Source organism: Anser brachyrhynchus (assembly GCF_964034855.1).
Source record: "Anser brachyrhynchus genome assembly, chromosome: 13".
In the NCBI taxonomy this organism is placed as follows: domain Eukaryota; kingdom Metazoa; phylum Chordata; class Aves; order Anseriformes; family Anatidae; genus Anser; species Anser brachyrhynchus.
The window spans coordinates 8,909,279-8,924,816 of NC_137708.1; the positions used below are offsets into that span (position 1 = coordinate 8,909,279).

The 15,538-nt window shown below is 43.4% G+C and overlaps 1 protein-coding gene across 2 annotated transcripts in view; it reads right to left on the bottom strand.

Annotated features, from left to right (window-relative positions):
- Nucleotides 1–14,054, bottom strand: part of STK26 (serine/threonine kinase 26) — a gene marked incomplete at its 3' end in the record, with an annotated part of 32,067 nt that extends 18,013 nt beyond the window's left edge. Inside the window, exons 1-2 of one of the 2 annotated variants that reach the window (XM_080553596.1) lie at nt 13,705–14,054; nt 13,457–13,578 (exon numbers count right to left, since the gene is read on the bottom strand). In XM_080553596.1, coding sequence (XP_080409722.1) covers nt 13,457–13,498 — 42 coding nt within the window. In that variant the 5' untranslated portion in view covers nt 13,499–13,578; nt 13,705–14,054. The remainder of the gene's footprint in view (nt 1–13,456; nt 13,579–13,704) is intronic. The other variant, XM_080553597.1, reaches the window with a different exon arrangement.
- Between the last annotated feature and the right edge of the window lie 1,484 nt (nt 14,055–15,538).

Genomic DNA, 15,538 nt, shown 5'->3' on the forward strand with positions numbered 1-15,538 from the left:
TAATGTGTTTCTGAACTACGACCCCAGTTGGGATAAGAATGATTAACCAATAGTTCTCTGTTGACATAAACAAAAATCCCCCAGAAAGAGTGAAGAGAGAGGACTGGCAAAACTTTCCATTAACCCCGAAACAGTCATCTTCAGAAATACCAGCTTCACTTTGAGATGCTTAAGAGCCTGGGATACCCATTCCAGTTAATTAGTGCAGTTGGATTGGATAGAAAACCTGCTGAACCCTTCCATATAGGTAAAACAAAAGGGACCTAATCCCACACACAGGCAGCCGACCTAACCTTTACAAGCATTTGATGAACTCAAAGAGCTGCTCTTGGATTTTGCTTGGGGAGAAACCTTAAGTAGAAGATCCCTCTGGGATCCTCATTGGAAATGCACACCACTCAGCCTTATACAACCAATTAACGGTTGGTCATCAACAAAACGAGACAGGCCTCACAATTCCCCCAAGCTACTCCAGGTGAATCACAGCTTTAAAAGCTATTTTAACTTCCGGCAATTCCTAACGCCATCACGTGGGAGTGCTGGAGTATAGGCAAAAGATGGCACCACAGAACTGTGTACACCCAGGGGAGAGAGGGGTGGAACAAAGGCAGCCCAGAGCTGAACAAATAGTGCGGAATTACTAAAGGGAGAAGCTGAATCTTTATTCTGAGCAAATCCCTTTACCACAAGCCAAGTCAGCTTTACAGCTTCTGTTACAGCTTCCGAGGCTGACAAGCATCTGTAGGATGCTCCAGGACGAAAACAAGTATTTCTGAACAACTATGGCTAATGTTGAGATAATTTCTTTTGGAAAGGCTTCAAACTAAGAACCCTTACATTACTTAAAACACAGGCTTAGAACAAAGACTGCATCTTGAAACACATTTGCTTTTACCTTTCTTTAATTACCTTGTCTTTAAGGTTGTTCTACACGAGTATTTCTTTACATCTGATAAAAACAAACAAAAACTAAAGACTACTACTTTCTAATCAAAGGCAAAATTAAAAGATGCAGCAATGCCTATTCTCTTCCTCCTAGTACAGAGAAGGGTGGAGATTTATGTAAATAAAAGTGTGTGTATATACACCCCCAATATAAATCACTGAAATTTTGCAGTAGAGATGCCAGCTAAGCTTCTAATATGGTAGAAATTGAAATGTAACGCTATTAATACTCCTGACCAAAACTGTTACTCTATATTCTTTCACAGATACTTCATTGAATAGCAAAAAGGATTAGAAGCCTTGCAAGTTGCCAGCATGAATAACAGCACTTTTTTTTTTTTTAATAGGTTCCTATGGAGAGCCGTATCTGCTGAAGAGCAGGTGGTATCAATAGGCAGTGTGTGAACTCCACCATCACCTCTGGTAAGATAACACCTGTAAGTGGACAGGTCAGGAAGAGAATTTATGGCTCTTCTACTCCCTAAATCTGCTACCACAGACAAAAGCAGCAACAAATATGACAAGCACAGGCATATATACATGCCAACTTCTATCTATGCAGCATGAGTAACAATAGTACCAGCACGAGCATGACGATACAAGCCCTCTGCATAGCTTCGGAAGTCCACCATTTCACCAGTGCAGCACAACTACACTGCTTGCGCTAGTGTTTAGCAAAATCTCTGCCGTCCTCGTATCCAAATACGTGCCATTACTGTCTGAGTTCATACACATATGCATCTACACACATGGAGTCACGGGATCATACCACATTTTGTCTTGGAAGCGACCTCAAGAGGTCACCTAGTCCAGCCTGTAAGACCTGAATTGGGTCTTCCTGTAAGAAGGTTCATTAATGTATTTCGTTAACGGGTACTGAGTACAACTGGATGAGAAAAGTGAAGCTTCCAAGTACCTCAGACAGAAACTGAGTTAATGCCTTGCATCTAACTAAATCAAAACCAGCATCCTCCAGGTCTCCCAAAGCAAATAATTTAACATAGTCACATTAGACTCCTATGTAGTCCATCCGTGTGAGAACATAAAGACTGTTGTCTTAACAGTATTTCTAAAACCTCACCCATAAATGGCGTTACATTAGCTGGATTTTTCAAGCATCTCCCAGGCTTTATTTGGAATGGAAGTTCTCTTAAAATTGTAGGAATAATACAGAATAGTTCACCTACATGGTGAAACATTGCAGAAATACACAGTTAAAAGATCATTTATAAAAATATAATTAGCTCAGATTTTTGAAGAGAAAGAAGACTTGAGTATCTACTGTCATATTTTTCACGTATCTGCTTCAATGACACCCTAACATATAGTGGTATCTTTGGAAGTCATCAGATTAGCCATGTGTTTAAAAGACATTTCAAACAATTGCTACAATAAAGGCCTGACCTTTAGTCAGGTACAAGTCAAAGGCAAACTTTAAGGAAAAGAGTCATCTTAAAGAAAGCTTCCAGGAAAGATTACGTTATGGCAAAACATTAAAAGCAAACCAAACAAAAAACATCCCTGTAATTAATTTGCTGGGCAGCCCCACAGCCATGTTAGCATTAAAATGCCAGATCAAGAACATGTGCCAGCTTTGCTGAAGCTCGCAGATACTGCACTAGGATTTCTCTGAATTCCCAATACCTGAGTTATTGCTGACAATAAAATTAAGCTAGGCTTGATAATTACTGTTATCTGTAAAATCTCCAAGATACCACTTATTGTCTTAAGAATTCATACCTGAAATACAATGAATAAAAGACACTTGAAAGTCAGTAAAAAGAAAACCAGATTAAAAATTAAGTCACTTAATCTAGTCTCAGCATTTATCAGGCTCTTACAAAACACTTCATCTGGGTCAAGCACATTGAAATCATAGGCTATCAGTCCACTCATAGATATTTATTCTCAGAGAAAAAGTTACCTCTACATTTTTTATTCTATTCAAATTCCAAATAAAAATGAAATTAAGAGGGGAATAGGCACGGTGAAACTAACAGGGTACAGGACAACTTTAGAATAATGTTTTAGTCAATAGATATAGTAAAAATATCTTGACTGAATTTCTTTCCATACATTATCTACATGCAGTTTCAGATATGAAATTAACTGTACACTATGCATATTCTAACATATACGTGGATATATATAGAGAGATAAGTTTCTGTATTTTATCTGCACAGGGAATATTCTACTTCTTTACAATAAAGCCACCACAGGTAGAGAGAGTTTTTTACTTCCTAGAGTTCCTCCCCCCTCCACCCCTTCCATTTTCCTTTAAAATCCTATTACAATTAAAGTTACTCATACACACAGTGCCATATGCTTGTATATATATATATTATTAAAATACCTTGAAGTCAATAAAAGCACAGGTGCAAATCCATTATCACTTACAAAGAGTCAGAAAAAAATTAACCTGCAGACATTCAATACAAGGGCGGAACCTGTAGCCATGTTTTTTCCTCCATCTTGTACATACTCTGGCTTCTCACTGACTTTTGCATGGACCTGAACTCTGATGTTACCCCACAGTCCTTTCTCAGACTCAATCATCAAGATAATAGATACTTTATTATATTTACCATAATTGATATAATTGCTGAAGGAAGAAGTGCTTTTGACAACAAAATAATTTCATTATATAAAGCATCAAACCTTTATACTAACTTTTCTGTACCACAGGTAATAAAAACTAGATTTGAGCTCTACTCTCCTTAGATGGGACCTGACCTGTTACACCCTTTACAAAGCATCTCCCTTATCTGACAAGGCCAAGACTCATTGCCATTTTTAGTAAAAACCAGGGAACATTAATATAAAACAATATTCTTTAAAAAGCAAGCAAAGAAAAACCCATATGGCTTTGTTTTCATCACGTTAGCTATACGGCCAGCTGCTTAAAAATTCTTATCACTATCAAATTTTAAAATTTGCTTTCATTCTCGCCCATTCTCAGATTTTTAAGGAAGGAATCACCTTCATCCTCCAACCACCTCTGACCCATGGCAGACGCATGCTGTCAATTGCACACTGCACTGAAAGTGGAAACAAACAAACTCACTTCCTCTGTTCTTAGCTATTCTTCCACTTTGGTAACACAGCACAAGAAGCTTAAGGAATAGGATAAATAAGCCAAAAGCAAGAATTACAACACGTTTTTCCAAAGATTAGCTCTTTGACACCGGCAATTAAAAAATTACACCAAATGTTTATGTTGAGTATTCTGCATAGTGGAAAAAGACAAAAAGAAAGTCCTCATGCCACTGAGCTTCTCTGTGACTGAAAATCCTTACAGATACATTTTAACTATCCAGTATTGTAAAATATTTAAATAAAAAGTCCTCAAACCTCTGCATACTGCTTCATATCCTTCAGTCTGCTTTCATCAGCGAGCATGGCCTAGCAAGTCAGAGGAATGTAAAGGGGAGGAAAGCCACAAATTACGTGACTAGATCCTTACTGTGATTTAGAAAAGAAAAAAGCCTCAAGTGACAGCACTCCATAGCTAAGACGGATGGGTGTGCTTTGATGGAGACAGAAGTCAGTCAGAATTCAACAGATTCCTGTATCCCAAAATGTTCAAATTCTATTCTGCATTTATTGTGGAGTTCAACAAGCTGATCTTTCAAAACAAATTTAATCTCCTTTGTTGAACAGCGCAGGACAAATGACTGTTGAATGGGTAATTAACCCACCTCAGTGAACTGCCTGTACATCTGAATTACAAGTCAGAAGACTACTACAGCTTCTCGTTGCTGAAGAGTATTTGTATTCTCCTAATTTTACAAACTGCTTTGAAATACCCAATATGCAGAGAGATTACAAAAGCCACGTCTAACAGGAACACGGAAAAATAGCCATTTATGGGCTGCAGTCTGCTTTTAGCACTATGCCTTTCAGCTAGCAGCCTGCTTATCAGTACATAAACAATTTTTTTTTCGATTTTTGCCACACCCATTTAAAGGAACAACTACGTCAGCACTCTACCAGCAATAAATTATATTGTTTCGGCATTTGGGCTATTTTCCCAATATTTAGAGGTTTAGTACCTGCAACAAGATACAAGATGGCACCTGCTACATAAATTTCAAAGGCCTCTTACTGCTCTTAGAAGCCATTTTAGGACTCCTGTGCAAGTTGGAACCTGATAACACTGATTTTAAGTAAGGCTAAACTCATACAATAATCCAGATAGAACAAAAATAAACTCCACCTTTTTAACATGCTAGTTCCTAAACTAGAAAGCAGCAACAAGACCAAGTTTACTGCACATATCCTTGTTAAATATCTCTAGTGAAGCAGTCACTACTTACTTTTTGGCTAAACAACATTAAAGCATGGCAGAAAAACATTGGCTGAAAAAAGAGAGATGGCTCGAAAACACGATATGGGGGAAAGAGCAGGCCACAACTTCATTTACTACTGATAGCTCTCTGGGAATAACCACTGCCAGCAATAACCCCAAATGGGAACCCACAGTTCAAGGATATCACACTATTCCATTAGTTTTGGAGGGGACCGTTTTGAGAAAGGACAAATAATACACCAGTCTACTGGATTCCTAGATTCCTGTCCTCTCTCCAAGGCTACGTGACCACTGGCCCAAAAGCTGTGGTCTGCTCTCACACTGGACCTGAAGCTACCAGACACACAGAATCATGGAATATCCCGAGTTGGAAGGGACCCACAAGGATCATCGAGTCCAACTCCTGACACCACACAGGTGCCCATTTACCACAACCCTTTGAGCCCTGCCCGTCAGCCAATTGCTCACCCACCGTATGATGGCTTTGTTTAGCTGCATGCTGGATGTTTTGTCCAGTAGGATCCTATGGGAAACTGTGTCAAAAGCTTTACTGAAATCCAAAAAGCTCACATCAGCTGGTTTCCCTTGACACACACAATGGAGAAGGGGAGAAAAAAATAAAAAAAGACAACTCCAAAATGAGCTACAAAGGAAGTGAAAAACCTACCCTACCAGAACCAACCTGGCCATTTCAGGAAACTCCTTTGTCCAATTACTCTGCAGCTCATTCACAGCAATGGCAAAGCATCTTGTTACATAAAAGGGAGGTGGAGGGGAGGAAGAGAAACACCCCCACCCCCCCCCAAAAAAAAAAAAAGATTCTTCTTGCCAACTATGCTGGAATAAAGCTGAGCAGGAATGTAAAAATGTTCTTGTTGTGACCGGTTGCCAGATAACACCTTCCTAGGTGAGAGATCAATGGCAATGATCTCCCTGCCAGTCTGCCCCACCACACCCAACCTCTGCCGGGGGGCAGGTCCAGCCAGCAGAAGTCTCTGCCAACGGTGGCAATGCACTTACATCCATCATCTCGCACTCCTCCCCTCCCAGTTTCTCTATACGCTTTTAAGTCAATTTACATCAGTGGAAATTCAACCTTTTTCGCTCAGCACTTTACATTCAGGCACTTCACAATAACATTAGTCATTCTGAGGTACGCAGTATTTTTGGTTTTGATTTTTTATTATTTACTCTGTGTTCAGCTCCTGAAGCTGAAGCCTGCACTGAAATACAACTTGAAATCTAGCAAGCATATAGCCTCTGACAGCCCCCCAGTAAACATTATTCCAATATTCAGGACCTAGCAGTATCCAGTTGAATGAAACGCCTGCAGAAGATGAGGAGGGAGGGAATACTAACATTGAACTGAGCAGATGGTGTTTGACTTCTGGTCATGAAAACGGGGAAGCCACCCTGGGCTCTCAGATTCCCATAGCTCAAGAGTTAAACCTGCAGATAACATTCCTCATTCAAGAGAGCATACAGAATTCATGCAGATCTGAGCTACAACACGCCATGAAGCTTCTCCAGATACACTGCCTCAACCAAGACCATTCAAATCCAGACTTTAGTAAGACAAACTTTGCTTCACACTTCTAACACCCAACTACGAATAAAGCTTTAAAGAACTGCAATCAAGAAAGATCTAAGCTGAAACTCCTTCCTGAGCTACGGACCTAATCACACACACAGTATATAGCATCTCTCTGCAAAACCACATGCACAACATATGATAAAGAACAAGACCAGCAAGCTACTGTTACCTTGTCAGACCCTTTATTAATAGCTTAGCTTCTCTGATGGAGGTTCTTTCGCCCTATTTATTTAGGTAGCAATCCCTCCGGGAGAATAGTTTTCAGTGACTATCACTAGATGGGCCCCCTTCTCATGAAATTTAAGTCTCCTTCAGAACTGAGTGTGCTCGGTGATCCTCACCTAATCAGCAGAACAGACTTATTCTAGAAGAACTGCCGAAAGTTTGAAGAACAAATGACAGTTCTCTAAATAGAGTTTAAAAACACCAAGAAACCTGGTGAGACAGTATCAGGAACGGATTTGATTTTCAGCAATTTTAAGTTAGAAAGAAATAGCAGGACTTGCAGCAGTAGCTCACCTCATCTGCTCTTTATTTCTGCAAAGAGAGCATACATGTAGCCACTAATTACAGCGTGCAAGAAAATTATTTGTTTCACAACCAATCTTGTACTGTTTATCCCCCACCCCATCCGCCCCCAAAACCCACCCCTGAACTCCGAATGCCTGGCAATTATTAAACTCAGTTCCTAAGGCTGGAAAAAAGAAAAACAAATGATAGCCTCTTATCACTTTTCACAGTTGGTGACCCTTTCTTAAATCTGAAGTTAATCACCAAAGAGTAAATGAGTGATGCAACCACTAACAGGTTTAAAATTCATCCTTTCACTTTTGGAGAAGATTGAAAACCGCATTTTCAGGGCACTAAAACCAATGAAAACTGAGGATAACTAGCTTGCCCATCCTTACTAAGATGTTTCACAGGTCTCACGTTCCAAACATTACTGCAGTGGCACAAGTAGCCATACACTCTCAACAGCATGCCATGAAGTAACCATGCATCTTCATGGAGAGGGTGGTCAGGCGTTCCCTGGGGAAGTGGGAATGGCACCGAGCCTGCCAAAGTTCAAGGAGCGCTTGGACAACGCTCTCAGACGCAGGGTTTGGTTTTGTGGTGGTCCTGCGTGGAGCCAGGAGTTGGACTCGATGATCTTCGTTGGTCCCTTCCAACTCAGGATGTTTTATGATATAAAGAAAGAATCCTCCCCTCAAAATAAACATCTAAATGAGATTTATTTTTTTAAACGAAGTGCAATACAGCACTGAGCTACGAATGTATTTTCTCCTTCTTGAGAAAAGGAAGAAAAAACAACCTTTCATCAGGACTTGTAAAACCGTAACAGTAAGCTGTTGGAGTTCAAAAAACAGCCCATATGAATCTTTCCAATGGGAAATTCAATAGAATAACCACTACCGAATAAAATAAGAATTATATATTTTTAAGTTGAATTACCCTCTGCTCAAAACTGATAGCATCAGATGGTGCAGAAGAGCAAAGCAATTAAGGTGAGAAGAGTTGAGTTTATGTATTCTCTGCAGCTTCAGCAGATTTGCTGAATTCCAGGTCAGTGCACTTAACAAGTGTATAAAACTGTAAAATCTGCACCAAAAAAATAACAGGAAAAGACTGCTGAGGATTTTTTTCTCCTGACTGATACAAGCATCTGCTGAATTCCAGTTGGTTATACCTAATATAACTTCCATGCAGCAAACACTTTCCAAAGCTCACTCTATCCTCCTTTGATAACACTACGACAGTACGAGTATGACTGAGCCCTACTTTTCTTTGTCATCAGAATAACTTATCACAGTGCACGAGACAGAAGGACCAAGCTCAGCTAATGAAGCCTGACCAGAGTTAGCAGACTGTTACATTCAATACAGCTTGTACATCAAGTACAACCAGGAAAAGAACAACTGCAGTGCTGAATTCCACAAATACTTTTATGCGAATCTACTACAAGTAGCAAAGAGGCATGCTCTCCACAAGTCTTAAATACTATCTTCCTGCAGTCTGACTGCACTGTGGGTCAAAGCACAAATCAAGGAACTGAAATAGCACCAAGGTATTTATCAGAGTCCATTCGAGATCAATCACAAGGAATGCCAGTTTTCTAGGCACTGTGTAAGTTTTCCGGTGACCTGCAAGCACTAGACTTTCCACTTTCCTCTAGGTAAGTCACATTTCTAAGTGTAAAGCCTTTTCAAACTCACTGTGGAACTATCTGGGTGCCAATTCAGATCTGTGGACAGTAATATATTAACAGATCCTTGAACGGATCTTTTTTCAAAGGTTTAAGTTCCTCTAATGCACACCCTCTAAACACGTAAGTACCTGACAGTAACAAATTACTTGCTCTTAGCATAAGTCTCACCCTTGTAACCATAATAAATAAGGTTTACTAGCAATCTGACACACCTCCAGCGCTTATCTTTAGGCACTGCGCATAAAGAGTCTGTTTCTACAAATGAACCAGTTTAAGAGAAAGTGTATTTTTTCTTCCCCCTCAGTCTATGAAGTCTACCACTTCCAAATCTAAACACTACTGCTCCTGTCATCTTCCTATATCCATCCAATAACTAGATTGTAACTGATCTGCCTCCGAGCATCCCGTAGGGATAGAATCTCCAGCTGCCAAGCTCAGGTTGTTCAGCGAGCAGCACCTTACAGTCAGTCTGTTCACTGGCAGCACAGAGAGCAAAGCTCACCTGTACATCCGAGTTTGCATTTAATCAAGCAATCCTTCAACTATGAATCAGAGTACACTGGCTGACAGGTCACATGTTTCTAGCTGCTCTGCTTTTAGAGGAAGGTAGGTTCCTTATTGCAAGATAATCTGGATGCCAAGGAAAGCAGATCAGGTCTAAATAACCTTGCTGGCTGCCCTGAAGACTACTGCCACGCAGCATCAGGAGATGAAGCCATTAGAAAAAAAGGAAAGTGTTTAGAAGGATAGCATAGCATAGACACAGAGATAACAAAGCCCCAAAGCAAGTTCCAGAGACGTGCATACTGACAGGAAGAAGAGAGCAAAGAATCAACATTTCCATGAGTTAATGAATGAGTATTTCAGACTTATTTTACAGAACAAGTTAGAATAGGAAACGTTTATACATAAAAAAAACTGTAACAACTAAAAGAAGAAGGTATTACTTGAGTGAAGTTCCATTGTTGAAGTCTACGAACTAGTTTGGAAATTCAGGATGCTAATAGCAAAGTTTCCTCACTGTCCACCTTAGAAAGGTTAACCGTCACTTATTTGTAAGCTTACAAGAGAGGCTGGAAGTTTTCGAGTAATTTATAAGATGCTGTCAATAACATAAGCTCATCAGAAGATACATCAATCTGAAGTGACTGACATACTTTAAACTTTCTGATCATTTGAAACAAACAATCCTTTGAACTATGCATCCTGTCAGCTGGAAAGGAGAAATGCCAAAGCGTATGGCTACCAATAAAGGACCCAACACCCTCACTCCAGCAACACTGTCATTTTCAGTATAATCCCCGGGTTGGTAGAAATACACAGGTAGGCTCAGCTCTAATATCTCATCCGTCTTGCATGCCATGTCCAAAAGTGCTCTGTATCAGTTCAATTGGATTCCTCCAAGATACTGCCAGTCAACGAGATGCTCACTTTACTGTGAGATTTCAAAGTATTTCAGCCTAAAAAATATTTTGAGTATTTTATCTCATTAGAAAGAGGAACCAACTTACAATGGCATCACTGAATAAAAACTCCAACCTGACTTTCATAGCAAAGCGTACCTTGTGTAATCAGGGCACATTAGTTGTGCTCACATAGATCCATCAACCTTGTTTTTCCTTTTAATCTTGCATTCTGTATAAAATGCCATAACCTGGAGTATCACGCTCAGCTTCAAAGCACTCATTTTGTACATTCACTAAGCACTTTGACTATATTAAACAGTCTTAGAAGTTTGATAGCTGGGTTAAGTTAACATCATACAAGTGGTCCAAATGGAGCCTTTCCAAAAAGCTGAGGGGGGGAGAAAAACATCTTTAGGAAGTTGTTTGCGCAGGCATGAATTGTTAGGTATAATACTTGGTTTTGTTAGGGACACAAGACAGGATAAGCTGAATGCCACCACTATATAAACAAATGATTCTGTAACTACTCATAAGGGCAACAGACAATACTACCTCTGGGCCTTCCACTGTTCTCATGGCACTCAAAGTCAGACACCAACTTCACCAGAATAACCCTATGTGACCTTCAGTAATTTTCTGTATTTATTTTTTTTAAAGGGAGTCTGACACTTTATTAGATGAAAGATCTTAAAACAGTCAAAAGAGTTTCTGTAAAACTCCAAAAAGAAGAGTCTGACGGTTTATCACCAGTCTGAGTTTTGTTTTGTTTTTTAAATAATGAAATAGGATGTAAATCATAGGATTACCATAAAATCGAAGGGTTCGCACCTATAACACATTCTCTGGCAAATCCAGTTTCCAGCTGTTATATTCAATCAGTTATTTCCCTCAACACAGACTACAAAATAAGGGGTTTGACATCACATGCACTTTCACACAGTGCTAGTTTTAAGACAGCTATTAGATCTTCTTCCATCACAGATGAACCTATTTATTCCTTCTTCAGTCACCATGCATTCATTTTAATGTTGAGCAGAAGCAGGGATGCTTTTATAATCCCTTAGATGATCCTGACTGAATACTTCAAATAAGTTAAAAAAAACAACAGTCCTTATACTTCAGACTACCACCCTCTTCCAGAGCTTCTTTGTTTTCCCCCATAAACTACTCTTCTTTAAGAGCAGCGAACAGAGTAATTTTGCACCAAAGCCTATCCCTTTTTTACTTTAAGACTGTCAGAACTTGTATAATAGTTTTCATTAAAAAAAGTCACCTTGATAAAGATTTCTTAATTCTATGCAGCTGTACATACCTAACAGTTAAAAAAAAGGTTTTGCTTTAAACCTACAGATATAGGTTAAGAAACTTGGGTTATGCTAAAAACACTCGTGGAACTAAGTGCAGTATTACATAAAGTTTATTTGTTTAACAATGGAAAACAGGACCTTAAATAATTTCAAGGTCCTTTTGTGATGACAGGGCAGCTACGGGAAACTGGACAGCAATACATTAAGCAAATACAAAAATAAAGAATTGACAAACTTGGATTTTGAAATACAAGTCTCCCAAATATGAAAATACTAACAAAGGCAGAGTATATAAATAAAGAAGCTCAGGCTAAAGCTCGTAAATCTTTATCACAAAGTTTCTTTAGCTTCCCATTGTTGAGGATGTACCAACCCAACAGTAACCTTGACATATCAATAGAACAGAGAGGCTGAGTGTAGTTTATGCCCTATTATGTAAACAAAAAGTCAGCAGATGACCAAAATTTAACTGATTTTAAAAGGCCTGCAAGCTATTTGAAATCAAAAAAATTAAAGCAAACCTTGGTATTGTAACCGACATAAATTAATACATAAATACTCTTTATATCTCAATTCTACACTTTCTAAAAACATGGAAGATACTTGACCAAAAGAAGTTTTAAATATCTGTTCTGAAACCTCCTAAATTATTAACTGTACATCTCACATATATAGAGATGTATCATAAAGGCTTCTGTGTTACTGGAACAACAACAAAAAATTTAAAAAAAAAAACTTGGCTGTTATACAGGCATGACTATCCTAACAAGTTGAGAGAAAGCTGAAAACGCTGACTGGGCTGCCAGTCTTTGACAAGCAAAAGCCAACGCTGAAATGAGCTTAGCTTCTCTTTGCTTGATAAAGATCTCTGACCAAACTTGTATTAGATCGTCCAGCAGAGTAAGAATGAAGACTCAGAGGTACTCCCACCTTCCTGCGAAAAATCAGCTATATACTAGCTCGTTTTTTTTTTTCTGAAGCCAAGTGCCACAAACATATAAATGACACAAAGCCTCATTCCCAGCCACAGAGAGGTGGAAGTTTCTCACAGGTGATGGCTCCCAACAGCAAGGTGGCCGCTACGCCGCGTGAACACCGGCCCTCCCTTTTCCACCGAGCGCAAGGTCCCCTGAGACTCTGCGCTACAGGCCCAGCGCCAAGTGCACGTCGCTGGGGAAGTCCTGCGGGAGGTACGCCTGCCAGCGAGGCCGATATGTCATTTACAGCGCACCCGCGCGCCCCGCGGCTAACTTCATTGCGCCTTTAATCAGTTTTAGAAGCTCTTACGTGCTCCTGGATGCCTGAACAAAGGGGGGAGGGAGAGAAACCCTTCGCCCGCCAGGGGCCGGCTGCCGGGACGCGGCCGCCGCAGCGCTCCCTCCCCCAAGCGGCCCGCCGAGGCGCGGCCCCCCCCCCCCCGCCACCCCGGCCTCCCGTTACCTCGCGGCACCCCTTCCCGCGGGGCCAGGGCTCCGGCCCGCCGCCTTCCCCCGCTCCTCGCTAGGCCGAGCGCGGCCTTTCCGCGGCCAGGCCGCTTCGCCCACCCCGCTTCGCCCGCCCGCGGTCCCCCGCACCCGGCGCCCCAGCGGCGGCCTCCGCCCGGCGGGGCCGAGAGCGCCGCTTCCGGAGCCGGGGCCGAGCCCGGGGCTCGGCGCCTCCATTTTGGGGCCGGCGCTGCGCGGAGCTCACCTGCATGCCGGGCACTTGCACCGCCACGGGCGAGTGGGCCATGGCGGGCTGCGGCGGCCGGGCGCCGCCGGCTGCTCCCCTCTCTCGGCCTCCCTGCTCCTGGGCGGCGGCGGCGGCGGGGCCTGGAAGGACAAAGCGGCGGGGAGCGGCTTCAGCGCGGGCCGTGCTCCCTCCTTCCCTCCCCGCGCGGCCCGCCCTGCCCGGCGCCCCCGCCCGCTCGCCCGTCCGCCCGCCCGCCGCCGACTCACCTCGCGGCCGCGGGGCTGGGGCCGAGCTGCGAGGCGGGCGGGACGGCGACCCTAGCGCCGCTCTCCTCCCATGCCTGCCGGGCTCCTAGCAGCGGCCCTGCCCATGCCCCGCTTCCCGGTGCCGGCGCGGGGGCGGCTGCTCGGAGCCCCCCGGAGAGGCGCGCGGGGTGGCGGCTCTCGGCGCGGCCGGGGCTGGGCTCAGAGCGCCATGTCGGGCTCCGGCAGGAGGTGGCGGCTGCTGTGCGGCGGCGGCGGCGGCTTCTTCCGTCTCGGCTCCGGCCTCGCGGGGCGGAGCCGCCGCCGCCGCCGCCGCACGGGCCCCGGCGTCAGCTGCCCCCGCCTCTGCCGCCGCCCCGGGCCGGGCGGGCAGGGAGTGGCGGCCGGGCTGCGGCGGGGCCCCTCAGCCCCGCTGTCACGCCGACGAGGCCGCCCGCGACGTCGCGCTGTGCCCTGGGCCCCTCGGGCTCTGTCGCACTGCCCTGGGCCTCCGGACACGCTGTCACACCGGCCTGGACCCCTCAGGCGCTGTCACGGTGCCCCGTCCCCCTCAGGCACGCTGCCACAGTGCCCTGTCCCCCTCAAGCACACTGTCACAGGGCCGTGTCCCCCTCAAGCACGCTGTCAGAGGGCCATGTCCCCTGCAGGCACGACGTCGCTGGGCCCTGTCCTACCAAACAGCGTCTGTACCTCTGGGCAAACAGTCGCTGCGTCCCGTACCCACAAACACACTGTCACAGCACCTGTACCTCGGGCTCCCGGGCCCCAGAGACACACTGGTGTAAGTAATCCAGTGGACGTTTTATGGGGTTTTGGCTTTTGTGACACACAGAGGTGGCATCTTCTTGTCTCGGGGGCACTCGTGGCAGCCAGCCTCTCTAAAGGTAGTGTGGGCAAGTCCAATATGCTGTGGAGGTGCAGCATACAGTTTGGGGTGGGTTTTGTGTCAGCAGAAGGATTTCCCACCAAGACCAGCCCTCTACCAGCCTGGCCCAAGCTGCTACCGGACCATCCCAATGACCACTTCTGCCTCTCACTACCATCTTCCACATCTACCCCAGATTCTGCAAGGGCCTGGAGAGGAAAATTACAGTGTTTTAAGGCGACATTTTTCTCATTCATGTGTGAGTCACCTATTTGTGTTGCATGATTCACATTCCTATACATTAAAGTTTTGCCAGTTACTCAAGTGAAGCTAAAAATGACATCCTTTATGCCGCTGGTCTTCCCCTTACCCCTCTGAGCAAGAATATAGAAATCACATGGGGCAGTCACACTCATGCTCAACTACAAATGTCCTCATGTGTTCTTCAGTACTTTCCTCAAATTCACAGATCTGTGGGTCTGAAAACTAAGAAAGTGTAAAGTAAACCGGAGACTTAGGATTGTTGCCCATGCTGGACCTACCCGGTTCAAAGGGTGGTTCTCTTCAGAAAGGATGTGACTGGAGGCAGTCTCTCTCCGTTACGACATGGAGAAATGTTGCGCTATGGCAAGGAACACAAAACACCTCTGTTTAAGGTGAGGTTTTGCTAAAGCAGGCTAAAGCCAAGAATTTCAACGTTAGGCAGTCTTTCCATCCTTAACTCACTGTGGTTTGAATCAGAAAACAACTCACAGTGATGTTAGTTAAGGACAGACTTGTGGCTCATGCTGGAATTACTTTATTTTCTGACTTGCCATTTTGTTAAGTCTTTACTGTTATTAAAATATTTAGATTATTCTGCACCTTTTAAAAATATATAGCAGTAAAAGGTTTCTAAGTGACAGTTATACATCTAAGTTACTTAAGAGCCTGTAAAGAGGTCAGTTTAATGGGTGGAATAACTAAGGTATG